Here is a 23,829-nt window from a genome sequence, read left to right as displayed (position 1 = left end):
CTTACCAAAAGAGTAAAGCCTGACAACGTATATATCTACTCTAATTTAAAGCCTGGTTTAAAGCTGCTGTACCGATCTTGCATACTAATACTTTAATGCCTTTCCTTAATTTTCTGCCGAGAAATTCAATCTCAATTGTGTTTGCCAGTCGTTGGTGTGTGATGCTCAGGAACGCGCACGTGACTCGGGATTCGGTGAAACAACGTCCGGCCTCCGCGACTCGACGGGACTTCCACCGCGACGCGATTTCCACCGCACATCTCCGCCTTCCCATCACGTCCTGCATCTACGTCATCCTTCTTGGTGCCCATCGGCCCCTTAGCGATACGCCACTACCTTCACGACGCCGTCACCACCCTTCAGGCTGTCCTTGATGTGATCCGCCCTCGAGCGGCTGGGGTTTGGCGTTTCATGCGCCCGACCATCCTTCAGGCTGTCTGTCGTGGTCCGCCTTGAGCGGCTAGGGTTCGGTGTTTGTTGAATCTGCCGTCAATTCGCACTATCGTGCTCCGCTCATGAGCCGATAGCATCATTCACCATTCAAGCCTGGTCTCCATCACCTGTCTTGTGCAGCTAACAATCTTCGCAGTTCCTGCATGGCTACCTCTACCGACTCGGCTCCGTGCATCAGCCAGCGCGCGTTTCCCGTCTGGCTCGACCCCATTCTGATCGAAGAGCATACCTTCTCCCGCCTCGAATCCGTGAAGCACAATTCCGTCGACTTCAAGTTCCAGGCCCATTACAGTAGATCGGAAGGATGCGCAGCGATACGGTTCCTGCTGATGGTGGATCTCAACATTGGTGGAAAGTCTGCCAAGCGACCGTTCCTATACGTTATTCCGTTGGCGCACCTTGCAAAGTCGGATCCAATGGACTGCTCCGTCCTCAGTGACGGCGACATGGGCCATTCCCCTGTTTGCTCAGCAATCCGAGACACTGGCTTTCTCGCTTCCGGACACGTCATCCGCGTCAACCTGCGGTTACAACAGACTGGCCACGTGCTATGCAGGCCTTTCGGCGCTGGAATCATCCGGCCACGCACCAAGACTGCCCATGACTTACTCGAACAATTCAATTCCGTCTCCAATCTTCTCAGCTTCTCGTTCTACCTCAAACATAGTGCTCCTTTGCAAAAGCAACTTGAGGACCTTTGCTGCGGGCTTCGCTCCGACATTCTCAAGCAGTATGACGTGCCACTCCACCAGATGCAACCGGTCGACTGGAGCAAGATCGGAGTCGACAAGTTGTATTCAGTTCAACCGCCGCCTTCGCCGGAACTGCCACCGCAATACGAAACTGTGCCAACCACTCCCCCAACACATGACAAAGCCCTTGCACTAGCCAGTCCCTCCGACCGTTCCATGATTCAAGAAACGCAGTGTGAAGACGACGTGGTTGCTTCCCCGCCGCCGCCCAGCACGAGGAAACGCCGCCGAACATCTTCCCCACGTCCTCCGGACAACAACACTCCCCTGTCCAAAGATGACTTCACCCATGATCTCGCTTCCCTCTTCCAGGCAGTCATCCCCACCATCTCACCACGCGAGTACCTCGACCCACAAATGCAATCCTACTTCGACGACTTTCGCACTGCCGTGGCTAATGTAGACGCCTGGGCTTTCGACCGCGCATACGGCCGCTTCACTGTCCTGCTCCTCTACCACTCCATCCACCAGAATGACCCAGCACCGTCCCGTCCATCCTCGCCTTCCCCAGCCTTGACAGAGCAGGCAGTGGAGCAGACCGACGTTGAAGACGATGACAACACGCACGCCGACAGTGCAACAGAAAACGACACAGTGGACGACAACGATGACGACGCTGCCCTTCTTCAAAGAGTCAAGGCGAACTGGCCCACCAGGCGACCCTTTTTCTATGACCTCTTCGACCTCGTCATGTGGGTGCGAAAGCGCGACCGCTGCGGCGTTCCTCACGCCTGGCCCAGCTTTTGCGAACTCGGCCGTGCTATGCGCGAAGCGACACAGGCTGGCGTCTTGTTAGAGGACGCCTTGGGGGGGACGTATGGCGCGGTAAAGGCGAGGATTATGGCCATGGCCGTCGTTGGGACAGGTAGACGGTAATGGATCGGAGAGACCATGTAAGAACCGTGTATTGCTTGGATACAAGTCCCAGGAAGATCTTCTCTACCCGTACTGGTACCGAATAATTTTTCATTATAGATCAGCTAAGACTTTAGCCATTGTTTTGTATGCATGCTTTGACTCTCCCCTCTCATCAGCCCACACTCTGACATAGGGAATCGAGCTAACCATGACGCCAATAGCTAAAGCTTGCCGACGCAAGGTATCTTGTAAGGAAAGCGCGGGGTTCGGCTGTGACAGGGAATTGCCGCTGCAGAATTCTGGAGAGCCCGTTCCATCCTTGTCTCTCTGTCCAGGCCAGACCCGACGTCGAATCACTACCGCCAAGATCCAACACTTAGTACAAAGCCGCTCTACCTGCAACACTATGATACCGCCTCGTCTTCACCGCGAACCGGGCAAGCAGCGGCGGCGATTATAGCTTCCGGTGCTACGCCGAGCGCCTGCGTGACCGGGCGGGTGAAAGCGAAAGTGGGGAAGGTTGGGAGACGGCTCCGTCCACCTTCCCGCCTCGGGGAGCCGCCCACTTATCCCACCGGCTTTCCAGCACATTTTGAGTCAAACCTCCTGCCTGCGCACCTACGAGAGCCGCGTCGCCACGGCCCACGGGTACCATGGCCGCCCAATCGCCCCGGTCCCCCGCTCTCCCCCCAAATTCTTTCAGGCTTCGAGCGCACGCTGCCCAGTCGACGACCGCCATATTTACGCTTTTCTCTGGCTAATACACTCCGCCCGCCTGCTGCAAATTCAATTAGACACACTACGTCGTCCAATCTCAGTCCGCTGCGCACCTGTGTGAAACCATCATGCGGCCAGTCGCCCTCTCCGTCCTTGTCACCGCTGCATTCCACCTCGCCCCGGGCGTCGCGGCGCAGAACCAGACTGCCGGCAAAGATGACTTCATCGACGGCCTGCTCGCCCAAATGACCGTTCCAGACCTTGGTAAGCAAGCAATGATGTAGAACCGAGGCGCGTCTCCATCTCCTTCGTCGTCATTTTAAGCTCATCTTACGAGCCACGCCCCTGCAAAGCTTTCTGCTACTTTCTGTGCTTATGCCGTAGTCTCAAACAGAATAATGAGTAGTCAATGGCGTTCGACTTGATGTCAAAAAGCAACTCATCATTACTCGAGCGATGCATGGTTAAATGAGCGCCACTGTCGCCGATTGGCGCGCTGTGTGCACATAACAGAAAATGCAAGAAGGGAAGCACTAATGTCCCGGGCAGTGCTTCAATTACATCTCATGTTCGGAGACAACGTCGTCGGACCCAAATCAGAAAATGAGCTCTACGGTAAAACTGCCTCCCGATTACCGGGCATATGATCTGACGGTTGCACAAGACTTTGCCATGCGGTTTTCCCCCGATTCGTCTATCGGGAACATGCATGATTGGTGATAGCGCGCATCTCGAGCCCTTTGTTTCACTGCGGCGCTAACTCATATCAGGTATCCTCTGAATACATCGCGCTACAATGAAGTACAGAGACTCAATGCAGACAAGTCTCGACTCAAAATCCCCTTTCTGCACTTCGGCGAATGCCTGCACGGTGTTGGCTCGTATAAGCAATCCATGTTCCCGCAGTCGTTGGGCATGGCCGCCAGCTTTGACACCGACCTTGTCTACCGTGTAGGACGCGCCATCGGCACCGAGGCCAGGTCCATTGGCATTCATGCTTGCCTTTCTCCTGTCCTCGACCTGGGAAAGGATCCTCGGTTTGGAAGAGCCCAAGGTGCGCCTTGCAGATTCTCATCTGCCTGATCAGACTGCTAACAGACGCACAGAGGCTTGGGGTGAAGACAAAGTGCTGACGTCCCACATGGGAGTTGCATATGCCTCGGGCTTGTCCAAGAATGGATCCTGGTCAGATCCTGATGCCGTTGCTCCCGTGATGAAAGTTTGTCGATCTGAGACCAGCAACGAGTATTCTTTGACTAATTAAAAATCTACCAGCATTTTGCAGCTTATGGAGCACCGCAAGGTGGGCTCAATGCTGCGCCATGGATGGGCCACGGCAACCGAGAGATCAGGGAGGAACTGCTCATGCCGTTCAAAGCTGCCGTCGAACTCGGCGGTGTCCGTGGTGTCATGATGTCTTACAATGAGCTCGACGATGTGCCCGCGCACGTGCACCCCATGCTCTATGGAGCATTGGAAGAGTGGGGCTACGACGGTTTCGTAATGGCAGATGACACAGGTGGGAAACTACGTGCACTTTCAGTGAGATCTGTCTAACGACCAACAGGAATGATAATGCTACAAGGACGTCATAAGGTTGCCAGCTCCGCTGCCGATGCCATTCAGCAGTGGTTTAATGCCGGCGGCATGATTCAGTTCTACGACTACTCGCTGGAGACGTATCTCAATGTCAGTATCAGCTCGCACGTGTCAATGTGTGGCTTTGAACTCACTCTTCCAGACTACTATTGACCTTGTCCAAAACGGGACGGTGCCTCTATCAACGCTCCAAGCTCACGTCCGCAAGATACTCGGCGTGAAGTACGACCTTGGACTCTTCTCCGACGCGTACATTTCCTCTGATATTGACCCACAAGCAATAGTAGATTCGCACGTACCTTTGACGGTCGAAGCTGCGCAGAAGAGCCTTGTTCTACTCGAGAACCGCAATTCCACGCTCCCGCTCAGGCCAGCTGAGCAAAATATCAAGAAGATGGCACTCATTGGGCCTTTCGGTGACATGCTCAACTACGGTGATTACTCCGGGACTTACGGTTCGTCTCCAGTTGCCAACTCGTCGACAATTCAGCAAGCTATGCAAGACTATCTTGCATCCCTCAACAACACATCACGAGTGGAACTGGTCACCAGCTGGGGCGCCAACACCTGGTTATACAATGCGCAGTATCCAATCCCCGGCTATCATTTGTCTCCTCTGCCGTCCAACGAGACAGACCAAGCAAGTGAAGGTCTTCTTGCAACATACTTTGCGGGTGTGGACTTCACGTCCCCGCTCGCGCAGCGCGTGGAGGTTCCGGTCATGGACTGGGGCCTCTACCCACCCCCTAGCCTACAATCAAACAACTTCAGCGCAACCTGGGAGGGCTACCTCACAGTGCCACGCTCGCTCGCAGCCGCAGTCGACGGCTGGCTCGGAGTAGCCGTTTCGCCCAACACAACGGCCACACTGTACGTCGATGGCGTGCTGGTATCCCAGTCGCCACTCACCACCGCGGGCAATTTTCTCTCCAACATCCCGCCGCGTACGTACTCCCAGGCCAACAGCACCGCGCCCCCGCCCGGATCCGCGCCCTTCGACTTCGTTCCCGGCGCCAAGCACCGGGTGCGCATCGAGTACATCGCCTACAACCTGTACCAGAAAATCGAGAACCTATCCTCGGTCAACGCGCAGATCATGCTCTTCTGGAACCTCGTCAACAGCGGCGCCAATGCCACGACTGACACCACCTCTGACACTACTTCCGATGCCGCGGCCATCTCCCACGCCCTCGCCGCCGCCAGCGCCGCCGACACCATCCTTCTCGCCCTGGGCGCGAACTGGAACTCGGACGGCGAGGGCGGCGACCGCGCATCGCTGGCGCTGGCGCCCAATCAGACACGTCTTGCCTCGGCCGTCCTGGAGCACGCCGCCTCCTCGGTGCCGCGCAAGCCCGTCGTCCTGATCCTCCAAGGGGGGCGCCCATTCGCCATACCCTCGATATACGCCCGCTCCGACGCGGTGCTGGCCGCTTTTTTCCCTGGGCAGGGCGGCGGGCAGGCCATCGTCGAGACGCTGTTCGCCGTGGGTAGCGGGGCAAGCGGTCCCGGGGGGCGCGTGCCGCTGAGCGTGCCACGAGACGTCGGGGTGCTCCCGGCCTACTACAACTACAAGCAGACGGCGCACGCCGTGACGTACCTCGACGCCGAGCAGTACCCGGCCGTCTACCCATTTGGTTGGGGCTTGGGTTACTCGACTTTCAGCGTCTCCTCGTTTGCCGTCGACGGCGACACTTTTTCCGACGGCGGGACCTTGACTTTTAGGGCTGATGTGACGAATAACGGGACGTCGATGGGGAGCTATGTGGCGCAGGTATACTTGCTTAGGCGCGTGTCGAGCATCACGCAGCCGGAGCGCCAGCTCGTGGCATTTGCACGGGCGGATGGCGTGGCGGTTGGAGAGAGTAGGGAGATTGTGCTGGCAGTGGATGTGGATCGGTACCTAAGGATTCTGAATCGGAAGTACAACTGGGAGTTGGAGAGAGGAGACTACACTTTTGCGCTGATGGCGCACGGAGGCCCAACGGCAAGTACCGAGGTAAATGTAACAGCTGTTTGTGTGTAGGGTGTAGAACAAGGACCGTATATGCTCTAGGGATGCTTCCAACAGTTGCTAAATGCCAAGGCGACAGTGCATGGGTTAATTAACACCGCCTCTCAATCTGGCCCAATCATTTGACCCCACGTTGAAGCCCCCATGTCGCGGCTGATGGGCGTAATCATTTAAGCGAATGTTGCGCAATGTCAATTTTGCCCAATTCCACCCACATTCCGCTGCGGTTACCGCCATCAACGACATGTACAGCACCAACCACTGGGACTAGCGCACAAGCTACTTCCCCGTCAAGCATGCGGAATGCCCTACGACCAGGAAACAGCGCAGTCTCGCCAAAGACGCCTTGCCAATCAAAAACCGCACGCATCATGTTCTGGCGCGACACCAACGAAAAAAATTCCATTGCGTCCACATAGCGCCTGTTCAGAAAGCAGGACCAGACCGATATCTTCAAGTCGTAGAGCAAAGGAAAATGCGAATGACAAGGAACTAAATCGTAGGAAACCAGTCATACATCGCTGTAGGTCTTGATACCTTTAAAATGAATCTGGTTCCTGACAACATCTCAATACAAGCTGCAACACTAAGACAGCCACCGTCCCACAAAAGTGATAAATCTGGTCTGGAGTACCGAGTACAGGGCATACCAAAGGCGTATGATAAGGAAAGAGTGTCTGGAGTAGTTTCACGAGCGTTGAGTCTTCCACCGGACACCGCCGTGAAAGTCGGCTCTGTGGCACTTGATCCATACACACGACGTCATAAGGTGGCAACTGTATCGTTCTCCCAGACACCAGAGTGTTTGAGTTCAACCCGAGAAGATCCCAAAAACGAATGGACCTTTGAGGTTCCCCGCAGCGAACATAATGAGCCACTGAGGATTTCTGTGGATACCCACTTTCGAGGTTTCACTCCACTAAACTCAGGGGGTGACACTGAGTGTGAAACGGAGTAAGTTCGAATGCTCTTCTCTATAACTGTACTGTTAATTAATATTTTCCATCATTTAAAAAGTATTATTGCAGTAACGGGCTTGGGGGGACACGCGTTTGGTTCTTTCAAGCAAAGCGGAGGAAGTCACATGTGGCTTCGCGACAGCTTGCCAAATGATGTACCCCGCGCAAGGGTTTTGATATTTGGCTACGGCTCGGCTCTTACCGACCCTAACTCATTTCAAAATCTGCGGGAATTGGGGATTACTCTTCAAAGAGAAATCAACAACATACGGCACTACCAACTTTCCAGCGTAAGTACTACGAGCAAACGGTTAGTACAAAGAGCTAATAAGAAAAAGGAAGCTAAATGGGATCAAGCGTTCAATCCAAAACGGCCAATGATCCTCATCGGACATAGTCTAGGTGGCATCGTTATTAAGCAGGTCTGAGCACATGGAGAACGATGAAATTAGTAAAACAAGGAGAATGTTGGGCTGACTCTCATCAGGCTCTCCTGGAGCTGAAACTGCAGTCAAACGACCTATCGTCCCTGTTCAACCTCCGCGCGACATGTGGCCTGATTTTCTTTGGCGTACCAACATATGGCATGAACATCCAGTCTCTTATACCAATTGTAGGCGACCAACCCAATCGGAGCCTTCTTCAGTCTCTAGAAAAAGACTCCATGTTTCTCCAGGAACAGAACGAACGTTTTCACAAAGAGCTTAATGGCTACAACCTTACCATCGCCTATTTCTATGAAACAAGAATGTCACCCACCGCTCAACGGGTATTGAAATGTCTCGCCCTGTATCTGTCAATTTACTAATAACGTACAACAGTCTCCCAGCAAGGAATGGTGCATGAGCGGCCCTCCCGCCATTCTTGTAGACAAGGCCTCAGCAACTAATGGATATAAGAGCAACAGACACCCTCATGACTTAAGAGGACTCGTCAGCCATTATCAACCGATGGACCGGACGCACTCTGAACTCGTGAAATACCGACAGCATGATGGGGACTATAGGACAATTTGTCATCTCATTCGCACGCTGCTGGCGTCAATTCCTGAAGGTGCGTTAGGTCTGATAGACAACAAGTTAGTATTTTGCAAGACACTTACCAGCTTTCAGATGATTTGGAGTTGGAGATGCAAGAAAAGATGCAAAAAAAGCTGAACGGTAAGAGACTTGTATTGTGCCATCGGGGATGTGAGTCTGATGTTGATTGTTTCCAGCCTGCTTGAGATCCTTAGCCTTCTCGGAAATGGAGTCCCGCAGGATGGAGATCGAAACGGCCGAAAATACATGCAGTTGGCTTCTTCATGACAAAAGATACCAGGCTTGGTCAGAACAAGATCAAGGCCTTCTTTGGATCACCGGAAAACCAGGTGCCGGAAAGTCGACGTTGATGAAGTTTGCCGTGTCACATGCTGAAGCTGCTTCGTCTCGGTATGATCGGGATGAGCCTTCGTCCTGTGTAGATGAGGATGGTTCAGGAAACCGCTCTATTGGAGAAGACGTTGTACTTTGCTTCTTCTTCTTCGGACAAGGCACTTCGCTTCAGAAGTCACCAATGGGCTTTCTGCGTGCAATTCTGCACCAAGCTCTCCCGCGATATCGCCAAAAATTGTTAGAGCTTTCTGACACATTCGAAGCCCGCTGTGCCAGCCAAGGAACCCCGGGCAAAGACTGGTATTGGCATGAAAAAGAGCTCGAACAACAGCTGTTTGAATTGCTTGAAGAGGCCACACAATCCGATTCTATCCAACTGTTTGTTGATGCGCTTGACGAGTGTGGAGAAAAAAATGCCCTCAGTCTGGTTGATTTATTCGAGCGCCTGTTGAAACGTATTCATCAGAATCAGGGCAGGCTCAAAATCATCTTTTCGTGTCGAAAATACCCCATTCTCCACTTGGAGAACGGCACCGAGATTGTACCAGAAGAAAGCAATCAGGACGACATCAAGAAAGTCGTTTTCCGCATTCTCCAGAAAGGTCAATTCTTAGAGTCAAGAGCGCAAGAACTAGGCGAAGCGATTGTAGAAAACTCGAGCGGAGTATTCTTATGGGCTGTCCTAGTGGCTCCACAGGTTGTTGATATGAATCGCAGGGGGAAACCCATTGCAGCTATCAAGATCGGCATCAAGAAAATTCCACGGGAGTTGCACGAGCTCTACAAGAGGATACTGCTGAGCTCAACAATGGAGGAAGATGACTTCCTCTGCTCTTTGAAGCTTTTCCAGTGGGTCTGCTTCACTAAAAGAAGATTGTCAGTCCCGGAGATGCAGCACGCCATGGCCTTGGATCCGGACACCCAGTACAAATCGGTTGATGAGTATGTCGAGGGGCCTGACATGGCAGAAGACGAAAACAAGATGGCGAGGATGATCAACTACCTCTCAAAAGGACTGGTTGAAGTAAGGGGCAATCATGTTCAGGTGATTCACCAGTCAGTCCGTGACTTCCTTGTTGACGAAGCGCTGCACATGATCCTTCAGAGAGTTGGAAGACCTGCAGCTAATGCTTCTGGACTGGGCCACCTCATGATTCTTCGAACCTGTCTGCAGTACCTATCTCTCAGAGAGATTACGAACTTGAAAGAAGACTCTGCTGGAGAAAACCTTGCATCTTTCCCTGTTGCAGTCAAGTATCCGCTTTTGGGTTATTCAACCACATACTGGATCCCCCACGCTTCACACGTTGAGTCTGCCGGTCTGGCAAATGAGGAGCTCTTACAATACCTCTACAGGACCTTCAATGCTCATAATTGGGAGAACTGGTTATGGGTTCACCGCGAACTCCACAAAGAACAGGGCATCGAAAGGGGTCACTTTCCAGAATCGACGCTACTACACATTGCCGCAAGCTTTAACCTGCCGTACTTGTTTTTTGCGCTCATGAGAACATCGGACAACGACATGAACTGTACAGACTCTGAAGGCCAAACCCCACTATGGTGCGCAGTCTCCTCACGGGACGAACGGAGAGTTGCTGCTCTAGTTCAAGACAAGCGTGTCAACCCAAATTTGGCAGATAAAAGGGGCGAATCTCCTCTCCACGTTGCTGCACAGTGTAGCAACATTTTGACCACGTTACTAGCCTCAGACAGGCTCTTAATGAATGCAAAAGACGGGCAAGGTCAGACGCCAATCTTCTTCGCACGCCACCACCCAGAATCCCTAAGAATCTTCTTATCCATGAAAGAAATTGACTGGAATGCTCAAGACGATTTGGGACGCACTCTACTTTGGTGGATTGCACATGATCAGAATGTTGAAGCTATCAAGGTCATCCTTGATCGATCAGATCCGGACCTTGGAGATGCGAATGGTGTCACTCCTCTATTCCTCGCCTGTTGGAAAGGCTATCCTGCGGTGGTTGCGAGCTTACTTTGCAGTAAGAACATAAGCCCAGATGCGAAGACAATGGCTGGCAGAACACCATTATGGGCGGCTGTGACGTTTTCACGGATTGAGATAGTACGCCTGCTACTGGCTACTGGAAGGGTGAATCCTTCGACTGAGGATATAAATGGATGCTCTCCTTTGCATATTGACCCGGAGCTTACAACATTATTGCAGCGGGAGGGGAACTTTTCCATCATCTCATCATTCTCTAAGACACCACCACCAAAAAGGCCGAAACCAAAGCGCAGGTATACACCCCCGAACTGGTCTGGGCAATATGTTGATTTTTGAATCTTGTACTTCACGAACGTTATCGATAAAGCAATGTCGTAGAATATAAAGTTTATGCAAATAGTGTAAGTATATGTAAGGTGAACTAAAGAGCGAAGCCGTTAAATTATTCTACACGAACTGCTAAGTGTTGAAAAAATAGTAGTGCATCCGTATTGTTATTCTCCTATCTTGTAAGGCGGTCCCAGCTTGTTCTTGCCGTCCACGTCTCGGAACTCTAATTCCCCCATGAGATCTTCAATTCCCACGAATGTCCGGATCTAGTCATGTCAACGACGAAAAGACAGCGCACGCAATTATACTCTGAACTTACGTTGACGGCAGTGACTTCCCTCTCAATCTCCCGATCCGCTTCCGAGAAATCAATAAGGATGCTCGTCCCGCAGACGCGGCAAAACTTATGCGGTTTCTTCTGGTTCCCGAAGCGGTACGCCGAGAGGTCGTCTTCGCCAGAGCTGAAAACGACGTCTTTGCGCTTAGGATATACCAGGAGGTAGCCGTTCTTGGTGCAGATGGAGCAGTTACAACGAACGATCTTAGAGGAGCGGATATCGGCGAGGGTCGCGGTGAACCTGACTCTGCCGCAGTGGCAGTTGCCGTGGTACGTCTGGGTCTGCGGCAGCGAGGACATGGCGGGCAAGCGGGAGGAAGGGAGGCAGACGAGTAAGAAGAGGAGAAGAGATGCAAGCATAAAAAATAGGCCGTTGACGACACGAACGAGAGACACACGGTTGGGAAGAAGATGGGGCACTTGCTTTTATCCGCCCTGGCCCCCACGTTGTGTAGAACCGACGGGATGGATTTTGCTTATCTACGATCCATGTGCTACGTGCCGCTTTCCCGCCCGCCGCCCCGCCGTGCATTCGGAGTCCAGCCCCAATCCTCCCGAGCGCAAGCTTTGGCGCCCGCCGCCTGCCGCCCCCTGCAATTTCCACGCCACAAAGCCTCACGACACAACCCCTCGCCCGACAACTTTGCCGTCACTGGTGGTCGCCTAACAGGCCATGAAGGAGCGTCTTGAAAGCTTCTCCTTGGTGTCGGCATCCAGCTCCTCGTAGGCATCGATCATGAATTGGCGCTTCTCCTTGGAAGTGGCATCGGCATCGAGCTCCTCGTACGCATCGATCATGAACTGGCGCTTCGTCTTCTCGCTCGAGTCGGTGTCGAGCTCCTCATAGGCATCAATCATGAACTGACGCTTCGCAAGCTTCTCCTTGGTGTCGGTGTCAAGCTCCTCGTACGCATCGATCATGAATTGGCGCTTTTCTTTGGCGTCGCTCGAATCGAGCTCCTCGTAAGCATCAATCATGAACTGGCGCTTCGCGAGGTTCTCCTTGGTGTCGGCGTCGAGCTCCTCGTAAGCATCAATCATGAATTGGCGCTTCTCCTTGGCGTCGCCCGAATCGAGCTCCTCATAAGCATCGATCATGAACTGACGCTTCGCGAGCCTCTCCTTGGTGTCGGCGTCGAGCTCCTCGTAGGCATCGATCATAAACTGGCGCTTTGCGAGGTTCTCCTTGGCGTCAGCGTCGAGCTCCTCGTAGGCATCGATCATGAATTGGCGCTTCTCTTTGGTGTCGGCGTCGAGCTCCTCGTAAGCGTCAATCATGAATTGGCGCTTCTGCTTGGAGGCAGCGTCGGTGGTGTCGAGCTCTTCGTAGGCATCGATCATGAACTGGCGCTTGGCGAGCCTGTCCTTGGCGCGGGCGTTCAGGGCGGCGAAGGAGGAGGCAGAAGAGCAGAGGGCGTCACGCTTCTCCCACGGCTCGGGGGCGTTGAGCTTGGCGAGAGCGCGCTCGAGAGCGGCGCCCTCGAGCTTGGGCGTCGGGGCCGCAGCGGCGGTGGCCAGGAGGATGGCCAGCACGGAGGCGATCTGGGTGGTCTTCATGATGAACGGAGGGGGCTGTGAGTAACGAAGTCTTTGAGGAGATGGATGAGGGATGTTGAGGCGATGCGGGATAGGATACCACTGGCGAGCTCACTTAAATATACACTCTCGATGCTGAACCGAACGATGAGAGGACGACTCCTCACTCACTCAGTGTTGCCGACCCTGCCGATACTGAAGCTTCAGGACGGATTGGATACGGGACATGATGGTGCTGCCGGCAGCATGAGGTTGACGCCGACATGGGCTGCCCAATCGGTTCTCGACTGGCCGCATCTCAACTAACTCGTCCTTGGTTCAGCCGATTGATAACGGTGGGGAGTAAGCGTGGTGGGGGGCCTTGGAAAGCGGAGCTGAAGGATTCTGCACTCTGCTCCCGCGTCCGAAGAGATCAGCGTGCTGGCAGCGAAGCGAGGTGTAGTCTGAGCGGAGCAATTATCCACGTAGCATTGCAGCGTAGCAGGCAAGCATTCAGATGTACCAAATTACCAATCATGTTTGCTATGTGCAGTATACTCCTGTTGTGTGGGCCCAGTCTTACCCTGATTCAGTCGGAGACTTGACGCCGGCTACGGAGTAATAGCAGGAGCGCCAGCAGGATTCATAATCGTCCGGATTCCAGTGGCTGGCGTTGATCCTTGACCTTGAGGTATAACTTCCTTTCTTGGTTAGCGTATCTTGGTATAGCGCACGGGCAGAATCCTTCGTCATGCAGCCAAGTTCAGCGCATGAGTGCACCGTAAAGAGTCTACCATGGTCTCTCTCTCTGCCACTGCTATTGCCGCTGTGATCCGTACCCCCTTCCTCCCTCTATCACCATTTCTCAAGATGCTCCAAGTGCGCGTAGTCTCGTCATCCGCCTCACGGATCCCCTGCGGTCCATGCTACCTCGCCGACATCATCCAGGAAGCCGGACAGGGCGAGCACTTCATCATCGAAGCCGCGTCTGGCTCCTACCTCTTAGTCCTCACCAGAACGGATGCCGCGGGGCACTCGCCTTGGTCGACCGACGACGCACTCCAGTTCTGCACTGATGCCATCCAGCAATCTTTGTCCTCAGCCGTCTGCCAGTTTGAAGACGACAGCAGCGCGCTAAAGTCCTCCTCCTCCTCCTCATCCTTCATTTCCTTGCTCAGCATCTCCGACCGAGCAGCCACATCCGTGGGTAGCTGGCCGGCGGGCCTTTCGACCAAGAAGCAGCAAACCTGGACTAGCAAGCTACAGCAGTACCGCAAAAAGCTGTTCTGGCTCGTCCTGGCGCTGCTTCTCATCGTAGCCGTAGCCACGATAGCAGCGTTGCACCGGTCCTCGCCGGCATACTGGCAGCGCTACGACACGCACGGCAGCGTCGGGCCCCGGTACCAGCTCCAGTTCGACCACCACAACGTGTCGGCGTGGGCAGAGCGCTACCCTTCACCCAACGACGCGTGGTTTCTGCGCATCGACGACCAGGCCATGGTGCCGCCCGAGCTGGTCGACGCCGACGAGCTGCGCTACCAGCGCTGGTTCCGCGCCCGCTACCCGGAGGCCGACGCGGTGCGCCTCCGCGGCGACTACCTCCAGGAGGGCTTCCTCAGCGACCCGAGCGCCATCCAGGTGCCCGCCGACCGCGCCTTCCACATGGCTCACTGCGTGCTGGCAGTCAGGAGGTACTGGCTGGCGAGAGAGAGCGGCCGCCATGTTTGCCCCCGCGATATCGACTACAAGCATATGAAGCACTGCATCGATGCCTTGGACATGTGGGCCTTTCCCGAGGGGCCGCGACGGTCTTTGCCTCCGACCATGGGCGGTGGCGCTCACGGTGCTACTGCTGAGGAATCTGGTGTGACTGTCGACGAGTCGGATGATACGAGGCTGGTTTGGCGCACCAAGGTCTGCTTTGACTGAGTGTACATAGAAAATTGACATAGCTCGTTTTCCACCCTTCTAAGATGCGTGTTTGCCAGTCCTTGATGGCTGATTGGTGATGCTGGAGGTTTCTGCATTGCACATGCTTTTCGGCAGCTTCTGAGTGCACATATTATTATTAGAACATGCGATTCTACTCAGTAATTCCAGACTGACTCAGTCTCCCGCTAGGTGATGCCTTCTTTTGCTGCACGGATTGGTGCTGGGGTGGTCAAACGGTCCAGAGTTTTATTCTTGAGCAAGCGATGTAATATTGAAGCTATTGCTACCTGTCTACTCTGCATCAATGCCCGTGTCCCGGAATGTCCCAGTTGCCAGCACCATGCAGAATATGCGACCTTGTCCACTCCTTGAGGTCGTCAAAGTTCTTGCACACATGCACGACATTGAAATCCGGCGTCGGGAACTCGTGGCCGGGGAGGCCCTCCTCGGTGAGGATGGGCGTCATCTCGGCCGAGCACTGCAGCTGCATCCGCAGGATCTCGACGCAGTGGTCGAGGTGCCCACGGACAACGTGCGGCGGGTGGTCCACGAAAAAGGTGTTGTTGGCGTAGTGGTCCGGATACGTTGCCATGCGCAATACGTTCTTTTTTTCTGTCAGCTGCGAACCGTTGCATTCAGAGGCTGGACACACTCACCAAACAGTGCAATTGATGGAACACTTCTGGATATCCTGCGATTCCCCCTCCCATGGATTCGGGGATTCTGGTCCAGTTGCGGGCCGGGTCCTTATGCAGTTCCCCAAGCTTCGATTCCTCGACGCGCACGGGGACTCCGCCAACTTGAAACTTGTCAGTCACTCGTGTGCAAAATTGCAGCCAGCAGACTCACGCATCCACAAATCATCCCATGCTTGGTCCACGTCGTCACCTGCGCCTCTGAACGGTGACTTCCGGTAGAAGCTGCCCGTGATTGTTTGTGGCGAGTATCGAATGAGGGTCTGGGCAGGAGCTGGAGAGAATGTATTAAATCAAGACCAGACGAGGGCTGCCATGAAACTTACACCACGTTGATGACTGCACGGCGCAGCTCTCTTCGTCAGGGTACCAGGTGCCGGCATCGAAGACGACAACGCTCCAGGCCACAAACGCCAGAAATGAGATTACCATCTTGTAGGGACTCGGCCTCTGTTTCTTGCCTTGATGCTGCAATCCCTCGGCCTGGGGCTCTCCTTTCTGCTCCACATCCACCTCATCTTGGTAGAGCAGGTGATAGGCCGGCTTGAAAGCAGCCTTCATGCGTTCAGCAGCTCTTTCGAAAGAGGCCATAGTGGTATTCTGCCAGAGTGGTGAATAGTATGAGAAGAATGTGTTGCAGTGGATGCAATGGGCCTCTGTTTTCTGCCGAGTCGGATATGGGCGCCGCTCGGATGCAAGCACCTCTGGATGCACGGGCCAGTGTGCAGCGTTGGGGGTCGTCGTATAGTACATGGATGGCGCAGCTATCTGCAGGCCTCGGCTCCTTCGCCCCGTTCCGCTCCCGTGTTTCCCCTTCTCGCCGCCGTGGCGCAATGTAGATCTAGATAAGCACTATCCAACTGAGCTAGAGAGCGCCTCAGCCGCAGCCAAACCTACGATAAGAGCTGTGCGGGGTTGATTGTGGGGGCCTTCTTGGGGATTTTTCCCAAATGGGAAGTTCGCCAAAACACTCGCGTCGTGCTGAATCCTTCGTTTGATGAACCGCCAGGAATGAGCAGGCTTAGAATCCTACGGTGCAACCTCGAATTTACCCGTCAGCGCGCCTAAGTCGAGACCCCACCGACGACGCACGATGTGGACTGCCTGACGACGAGGGTTATAATACTGTACATGCATGCCACGGAATAATCATGGGGGTTCTTCGCGAAACGTCGTATGATCTGGACAAGTGGATGTTCCGGTCAGCATCAAAGCAGGCCGACGCTTTCGGGCCAACGGTTGCCTTCCGGCACTGGTCGTGGAAGTCGGGCATTTCAGTCCTCTCCCCGAACCGCTCCTCTCAGGACAAGGTCCACTTTCACAAACCGCACAATGCGCCTCCTTAGCGTTTCTGTCTTTACGCTTCTTCTTTCAGCACTTGAGGCAAGTTGCGCTGCGTTCAGCCAACTCTGCAAAGCTGATCAGATCCACGACGTCGATATTTGCATGCTCTTCGCGACGCCTCAGCATGACCCTTCCACCTATCATCTCGTCTTTTCCGGAAGGTTTCCTCAGAGTCGGGGCTGGGCAGCCTTCGGCCATGGATCCGCCATGGACGAAGCACTCATGTTTGTGTTCTATCCCAACAAGCGAGAAAACGGTATGTCGCCCTTACATTATCCTCTTTCAATACTTTAGCTAATGGGAGTAGGGCTGACTGTGAGCGTCAGATCAACCACGTCAGTTTGGCGCCCCAGCCCGTAACTACTTGTAGGCTAAGCGTTGACATTTCTCCTTCACAGCGGTCACTACCCTCCGCACGTGTCCTCCCAACACAGAAATCTCTCAGTGTTGGAGACATTCGTAGACAGTGAAGGATACTACAACGCCGAGATCAAATGCGAGTCTTGCAGAGCATTGGAAAATGAGCATGACGGGTACGAAAGCTGGATATGGTCTGCCAACGACTATCAGAAATTCCAGACAAGCGAGGTGGACGAACAGCTACAAATGCACGTGCTCTACGGTAAGTTTTAATGTCACGGAATCCATGTAGTATGCTGAGTTCCAGCAGACAGATTTGAAACGACTGTCGAAATGTCATCAGGAAGCACTCTCACCCTGGTTGGAGACAGGATAAGCACAGGCATCAGGGGCCCAGGGTCGAAGGACGCAGCTCCATTCGACCTACTCAAGGCCCACGGCTTCTTCATGCTCCTCGCTTTCCTGGCAGTCTATCCAGCCGGCGTGCTGGCAATTCTTCATGGAGGCAAGCGGGCTTTTTGGATGCATGCAGGAGCGCAATTGAGCGGAACTTCATGCGTCCTCCTCGCATGCGCTTTTGCCATCCTTGGGTCTCACGGGCACTCCCATTCTCATGTAAGTCTTCAGTTATCCGTGCATTTCCGCATTGCTGATATCCCTGGTAGGGCCCGCTTATTTTGTCGCATCAGGTACTTGGTTTCGCAGTTCTAATCTTAATCCTCTATCAAGGCGGGATTGGATACCTACACCACAGAACGTTCGTATTGACCCGGGAGAAATCGCATTGGTCGCGATGGCACAGGATTCTGGGCTATGTTGTGCTTCTTTCCGGCTTTTCCAATGCGGCGCTGTAAGTGTCGATGTTCCGCAGAAGTATTGGTCAGGGACTAACTTAGATCAGTGGCCTTTACATCAGGCAGGTATTTGATGAATTTGGCTTTCTCCTTCTTCTGGGCGGCTTAGCTTGTGGCACTTGGGCAATGGTGGGGAAGATCATTGAGAAGTTTAGTCAGCCTGATGATGGATAAGACTCTAGATATTATTACGGCCGAGGAAGTACGAGTGGGTAGTGGAGACAATAGCGCTGGTAAGACTTAGGGAGACCGTGAGCAAACCGCTCAGAGGGAGAAAAAAATCGAGATGTCCAACAGAGCGGAGGACACGGCTGCAACGCAGGTGGCTGAGTAGAGCAAAGTCAAAGAAAACCTTTAAAAAGAAGCTACGACATAGTTATCTTACGTATTGTTATATAATTGTATGTAGCGTTTATCAGCTTTGTATCAGCCTTAATAAACCGAAACCTTAGCGTAGCTTAACGAAGATAAGCTTTCATTGTCCCTATCGCGTACGGAGGCGCCGCCCAGTCCTACTCGCTGCTATTACCTGCATGGACAAGGAATGCGGTCAGAAAAATCTCATCGATTAATTAGAGAAGCCGGGCCTACTCGATCAAATTAGGTGCTATTCTGAAACAATGAAATAAACTTGGGATCACCAAACATTTTCCAACCTAGGCGAAGTGGCAAGACACCAGAATTATTTTGTGACACTAATTGATGAACCGGCTTGCGAATGGGAGTCCAAATGATGGTGTATTCGGCTAGCATCTTGCGAGATCCTCCGAAAGGCGAACGAGGCTGCTAGACAATTAAAAAAGCTCAGTTGTATGCGCAGCTCGGCTGTCAAAGTTACACCAAATTACCCCCACGAGTGCTTCGTTTCGACATGACGCCCAAAATTGCGGGGCTTCGTACGCGATGGTTTCGTAGTGTTTCGTACGCGGGGCTCGAAGCGGCTTCTTCGGACATGAAATGGCGACAGCCAGTGACTTCGCGATCAATCAGATGCACAGCGCTGGGGTCATAACTCATTACAGCTCGTACTGCTCGCTAGAATTACCAACCCTTCGCCCAATCAGCACCTCCCATCTCGATATCCCCCCTCCGGCTCTCACGTCCACTCCTCTCTTCTCTTTCGACCTGCACCTCGACTTGTGCCACAATGACGTGTTGGCGTGAATCCCTCATCATCATGTGGTGCTCGCTGTCCATATCGACAGGAATGGTTTGCGTGCTGTCGGAACGGTTTCGCCCCTCTTTCGAGGATCCCTCCACGACAGCAGGAAGCGGGAAACGATTCGGACGGTTGATCGGGTCCGTGTACTCACTGTCGATGGTGATATGATGGTGACGCGACCCGGTCGTAGAACCGTAACGGCCGGATCCGCCGGTACTGAGCTCCGTCGGTAAAGGCTGTGCGGTCCAGAAAGAGCGCGTAAAGAGGGCCCGAAGGACCGGGGCGTTAACGCAGAGAAGGGCGACTGTCGTCTCGCGGGTGCCCCATAAGTTGATGTTCAGCGTCGAGGGATGAGAGCCCAGCGTGATGACGACGCGGATGACGGCGACGGTGATGGCCAGGATGCCACCGAGCAGGAAGCAGCCCATGAATATCTTTTGCTTTAAGGGCCGCTTCAACGTCCAGAAGAGAGGGATTGGGATTGAGAGGACGGCCAAGTCGGTGAAAATGTTGCCGAAGGAGACAATGGCCACGTTCTGGGGGTGGAAGGTACAGTTTAGACTCGGCCGGGGTCTAACCTTCCAGTTGTCCGGGAAGCTCGGACAGCTAAAACACACGGTGAAAAGGACTGCGATCCAGCTAGCCGCGACCAAGAGACAGAGTATTATCAAAAGCTTCCGCTGCCAAAGCCTGAAAGTAAGCCGACTGCTGTAGAGCGGGTTAGTTTCACAATGTGAAAGGAAGAGAAGCACGTACTAGAAAAACAGCATCATGGCCTTCATGCTCCAAATTAGGCCGGGGTAAGAGAACCAGCCGATGAATTCGAATTTTGAGCCTATTCCGATGCTTCGTACCTCGGCGATCGTCATTTCATTGAGTTGATCTTCGGTAAACTCTACAGCGGTCCCATGCCGAGCTGTGTTTGTCAGCATCGAGAACACCAAAATCTCCATCGCAGCGGGTACATACTGGCGTGGTCCACGACGATGCCATCAATCGTAAGGCAAATGACAGCGATGAATCCAAAGTAGTCATCGCCGAGGAAGCCTCCAAATCCGACCATTCTTATGCGGACAAAGTATCGTAGCGCGAAAATGAGGACGCCGAAGCCGTATTCGCCCCAGAGTTCTAGGAGAGCCGCCTGCGGTAGTAGTGAGTTGAGGACTTTTACACGAGACTGAGAACGTTTGCTTACCTCATTATTTGCATGTACGGGCGGCATCGTGGGTTCTGCTGTCCAAGGAGAAACTGTGTGGAGGAATTGAAGTCATAAAGGAATGAAAGACGGACTCAGATGAGAAATACCTTAAATGGCCCTGACTAGGACGCTGCCTATATTATAGGACGCTGTATATATAGGACATCAAGGAGAAACATTTGCGGGAGCAGCCATGAGCATCTTACGATGCAGGATCCCTGAGGGCTGGGACACTCTAGTCATTCGAAAAGCTTCATTGGTGATACAATTAAACTTTCGACTATAAATACGCACGTGCTAAACGAACGCTAGATGGACTCGCGCGGCCCAAAGCGTCGAGATTTGCAAAGCCCGCTCTATGAGACACGGTGCAAATGAGAACGTGTAGAAACATGTAAGAGACTAGAGATTTAAGACTTTAAGGACGTGGCATGCGCTGCTGGATGCGGGCATTAGCCATGACAGTCGGGAGTCCCCGGGTAACTGCAGCCGGCAGACATGTTACTAGCCGAGAGATGTTTCAGATATGTAGTGTATTCGATTAAGCGAGCGGTAGGGCTCCAGGAGCGAAGCTCTAAAATGGTTTCAGATGGTCGAGCGGCAGACTGGTAATCTACCGGCTCCGCCGATCAACCTTCTCGTAAAAAAGACGCCGCGGAGAAGGCTTACTGTTGCGGTCCTTCCCATGTCGTCCTGGGAAGGAGCCTCACACGTCGAGTAGATAGGTTGTATCGACCCAATTGCACAGCTAAGCCCCCCCCCCGCCAGCTTCCCACTCCACTACACACTATTCTCGACCTTCGTGGTCGAACAAACGTTTCGTCCTCCCCGATCGGATCGCTCTAGGAGAAAGTCGCGCCCCTCCAGCGCCAAGGACGAGGGCAATGGTAGGGAAGATCATTGAGAAGTTGAAGAGACCACCGGCAGCACAAATCTGTAGCGAATACTCCGATGAGATGCCTGAGCTCGAAGCTATGATACTTAAATAGACGAAGATATGCTATAAAAATCAATTGAATCACTTCCTAACTAGCAGGGTGTCAAATCCATTTATCTTGAAATTCTAGTAGAGCCGTAGGATGTTGCCCGAGAGGGTGGCGGGGACGTCGAAGATGCGTAGTAACTAGCCATGCTTGGTGCCGTCATCAACTTAGTACGTCATGTTAAGATTCTTTACCACGCTGGAGGTCTAGTTCGAGAAGCGACCGACCGCCGGGAGGGTAGAGGTTTGTAGCAACGTGACGGCGCTCATACTCGGCCCGGAGACGAAGCACTTCTTTGCTGAACGGATTGGCGACCTGACTTTCATTAGCAATAGTTTGGTGAGAGCGCTGGCGTTTTGTGGCAGGAGCAATGCGGGGAGAGGCGACGCAGGCGAAGTTTCGCGGGTGCTTACGTAGTATAATTGTTCTGATATTATTTGAGGCGTTTCGCGACGGTATTTATAGTAGATGGCAAAGGTAGAGTGAAGGAAATTGCAATCGATTTAGAAAGAAATGTGTTATACTACATGGATACAAGATTCAAGAAATTGTAGAGTGGGGATTCGTTCATGCTCGCTGCTTCAAGAACCTTAGTTAAATTAGCGGTTCCAGCGCACCTCTACCGCTAATTTTCACCTCAGGAATCTGCTGGACTAGGCTTTTCCATTCCCCCAGCTCCTTTGCGTCAACCCAGTTACCATGAATCTGTGCCTTGACATGGAGAGGTAGCTGCACGATGGCAACGGCCTTCTCGAACTCGCGTGTATCAATGATAACCAAGTCATTTCTGTTCTCTTTTCGCCTTTCAACCATGGCCATTATCCACCCATCTCCCTCGGCGGCATCGTCACTTCTCGGAATGAAAATGGGTTCTTGAATCAATGACTCGTCACCCGCATAGAAGAAACGGGTCTTTCCTGTCTCGTGGTTGTGCATTGCGAGGGCGTTTAGTCCGTGGAAGATATTCTTCCCACCGTCGCTTCGCTCCGGCAGGAATACATCCGCCCAGAAAATCTTCAACTTCTTCGCCATAAATCTCTCGTCGATACGCGGGAACTCGGAGGGCATGTCCAGAATGATTTGCGGATCTGGTACTTGTGTGTTTGTGGGCTTGCTAAGGTCGAGCTCCCAGCGAACAAAGTCGGCCTTTGCGTCGGCAGCAGGCATGCGTCCATCGGTGGGTGGGAAGAATGGGAAAGCATTGTCGTGGACACGGCTGGATTCAAAGAACAGCCTGGTGCTACCGTCCTGCTCGACCTCCTCCCAGGCGCCGCCAGTGTGGATAGGCATGCAGTTCCTCCAGTGGTATGTCCTCGTCTCTCCTTTGGCCCAGCCCGGGGGCATCTTCCCTCCCACTCTCCGCGGCACTACAATAAACGTAGCCGGCCTGTCGTAGCTCCACGCCCAGTGCTGCTTCCCCCTCTTCATCCTTTCCACGTCAGTCTCGAACGGCCACAGCACCAGAATGACCCAGTTGTCGGTAATGGCACAGTCGTGAATGGGCGCGCACCACGGACTCTCGAGCCAGACGATGCTATCCTTGACCACATCACCCGCCTGATCCAATGCATACACCACCACATCCTTCGTCGCCAACCCCTTCGCCTCGTACCCAAACACTACCAGCTCCTTCTTCTCCGGATCGACCCTGGGATGCGCGGTAAACGTCTTCGCCTTGACAGCCTCCTCCCTGGCGCCAAACGGATCGTACCCGCGCGTTCCCAGCGTATCCGGATCCAAGCTGTACGGCAGCGCCACCTCCTTCAGCGCCAGCAGCTCGCCCGCCCACAGCACCAAGTTCGTGTTGGCGGTGCTGTCGACGGCGGCGCGCACGCAAGGGTGGTGCGTGAACGGGTTGCGGTACAGTCCGAACAGCGCCTCGCCGCGCCGGCGTTCGAGCAGGTACCGCTCCGTCTCCACGTACGCCATGCGCATGTCGACGCGGCCCGCCCGCACCCGGAAGGCGCTAACGCTGCCGTCGCCGTCGATGGGCACGTTGTCCGGGTGCGGCGGCACGAACGGGTCGCACATGACGCGGTAGAAGGTGCCGTTGATTTCGGGCGGAATCGTGCCCAGCACGGGCAGGTCAGCGATGGCGCCTTCGAGCCGGCAGGGCTGGTTGCTGCCCGCCAGGTCGAGGGCTTGCGGCCATTTAGAGCTGAGGGTGCTTGTTTCGGTTGTTGTGGCGGACATGGTGGTGGTGGTGATGATAACGGGGAATGTTTCTTTTGTGCTTTTTATACCATTTCAGCTAGGCGGCAGTCGGTGGCAATTCTAATGCCGATGCCGATGGGATGTCAGGAGTTGTTCAATTACAAACATTGAGTGTTGACACGCGAAGGGTATGTGCAATGTATAGATGTGGGGTTAGTCTCGTGATTCGCCCATTATTGTATATACGTACTTTAAAAGCTAACCTATTAATCAG

At 53.6% G+C, this 23,829-nt stretch overlaps 9 protein-coding genes across 9 annotated transcripts; 4 read left to right on the top strand and 5 right to left on the bottom strand.

Annotated features, from left to right (window-relative positions):
- Positions 1-596: 596 nt before the first annotated feature.
- On the top strand, positions 597-2,081 carry LTHEOB_8626 (uncharacterized protein; the record flags this gene model as incomplete). The annotated part of the gene is made up of 1 exon (XM_035518124.1): positions 597-2,081. One exon carries the CDS (start codon positions 597-599, stop codon positions 2,079-2,081), a length of 1,485 nt encoding a protein of 494 aa, XP_035370332.1.
- An 827-nt stretch (positions 2,082-2,908) lies between these two features.
- LTHEOB_8625 (Glycoside hydrolase family 3) lies at positions 2,909-6,661 on the top strand (the record flags this gene model as incomplete). Its single annotated transcript, XM_035518123.1, has 9 exons — positions 2,909-3,044; positions 3,330-3,395; positions 3,445-3,496; positions 3,551-3,834; positions 3,887-3,999; positions 4,056-4,299; positions 4,348-4,469; positions 4,522-6,375; positions 6,566-6,661. 9 exons carry the CDS (start codon positions 2,909-2,911, stop codon positions 6,659-6,661), a joined length of 2,967 nt encoding a protein of 988 aa, XP_035370331.1.
- Positions 6,662-8,903: 2,242 nt separating this feature from the next.
- Positions 8,904-10,852, top strand: LTHEOB_8624 (Ankyrin repeat protein; the record flags this gene model as incomplete). Its single annotated transcript, XM_035518122.1, has 2 exons — positions 8,904-10,285; positions 10,810-10,852. 2 exons carry the CDS (start codon positions 8,904-8,906, stop codon positions 10,850-10,852), a joined length of 1,425 nt encoding a protein of 474 aa, XP_035370330.1.
- A 333-nt stretch (positions 10,853-11,185) lies between these two features.
- LTHEOB_8623 (Glutathione-dependent formaldehyde-activating enzyme) lies at positions 11,186-11,658 on the bottom strand (the record flags this gene model as incomplete). Its single annotated transcript, XM_035518121.1, has 2 exons — positions 11,186-11,287; positions 11,341-11,658. 2 exons carry the CDS (start codon positions 11,656-11,658, stop codon positions 11,186-11,188), a joined length of 420 nt encoding a protein of 139 aa, XP_035370329.1.
- A 363-nt stretch (positions 11,659-12,021) lies between these two features.
- LTHEOB_8622 (uncharacterized protein) lies at positions 12,022-12,915 on the bottom strand (the record flags this gene model as incomplete). The annotated part of the gene is made up of 1 exon (XM_035518120.1): positions 12,022-12,915. The coding sequence occupies one exon, from the start codon at positions 12,913-12,915 to the stop codon at positions 12,022-12,024; it is 894 nt and encodes a 297-aa protein (XP_035370328.1).
- An 828-nt stretch (positions 12,916-13,743) lies between these two features.
- Positions 13,744-14,802, top strand: LTHEOB_8621 (uncharacterized protein; the record flags this gene model as incomplete). The annotated part of the gene is made up of 1 exon (XM_035518119.1): positions 13,744-14,802. The coding sequence occupies one exon, from the start codon at positions 13,744-13,746 to the stop codon at positions 14,800-14,802; it is 1,059 nt and encodes a 352-aa protein (XP_035370327.1).
- A 304-nt stretch (positions 14,803-15,106) lies between these two features.
- LTHEOB_8620 (uncharacterized protein) lies at positions 15,107-16,091 on the bottom strand (the record flags this gene model as incomplete). Its single annotated transcript, XM_035518118.1, has 4 exons — positions 15,107-15,409; positions 15,462-15,604; positions 15,655-15,774; positions 15,827-16,091. 4 exons carry the CDS (start codon positions 16,089-16,091, stop codon positions 15,107-15,109), a joined length of 831 nt encoding a protein of 276 aa, XP_035370326.1.
- Positions 16,092-19,099: 3,008 nt separating this feature from the next.
- Positions 19,100-20,442, bottom strand: LTHEOB_8619 (Mg2+ transporter zinc transport protein; the record flags this gene model as incomplete). The annotated part of the gene is made up of 4 exons (XM_035518116.1): positions 19,100-19,925; positions 19,977-20,136; positions 20,190-20,361; positions 20,416-20,442. 4 exons carry the CDS (start codon positions 20,440-20,442, stop codon positions 19,100-19,102), a joined length of 1,185 nt encoding a protein of 394 aa, XP_035370325.1.
- Positions 20,443-21,995: 1,553 nt separating this feature from the next.
- On the bottom strand, positions 21,996-23,594 carry LTHEOB_8618 (Isoeugenol monooxygenase; the record flags this gene model as incomplete). The annotated part of the gene is made up of 1 exon (XM_035518115.1): positions 21,996-23,594. The coding sequence occupies one exon, from the start codon at positions 23,592-23,594 to the stop codon at positions 21,996-21,998; it is 1,599 nt and encodes a 532-aa protein (XP_035370324.1).
- Between the last annotated feature and the right edge of the window lie 235 nt (positions 23,595-23,829).

Source organism: Lasiodiplodia theobromae (assembly GCF_012971845.1).
Source record: "Lasiodiplodia theobromae strain AM2As chromosome Unknown scaffold_27, whole genome shotgun sequence".
NCBI classification, from domain to species: domain Eukaryota; kingdom Fungi; phylum Ascomycota; class Dothideomycetes; order Botryosphaeriales; family Botryosphaeriaceae; genus Lasiodiplodia; species Lasiodiplodia theobromae.
This window is presented reverse-complemented; position numbering and strand designations above follow the sequence as displayed.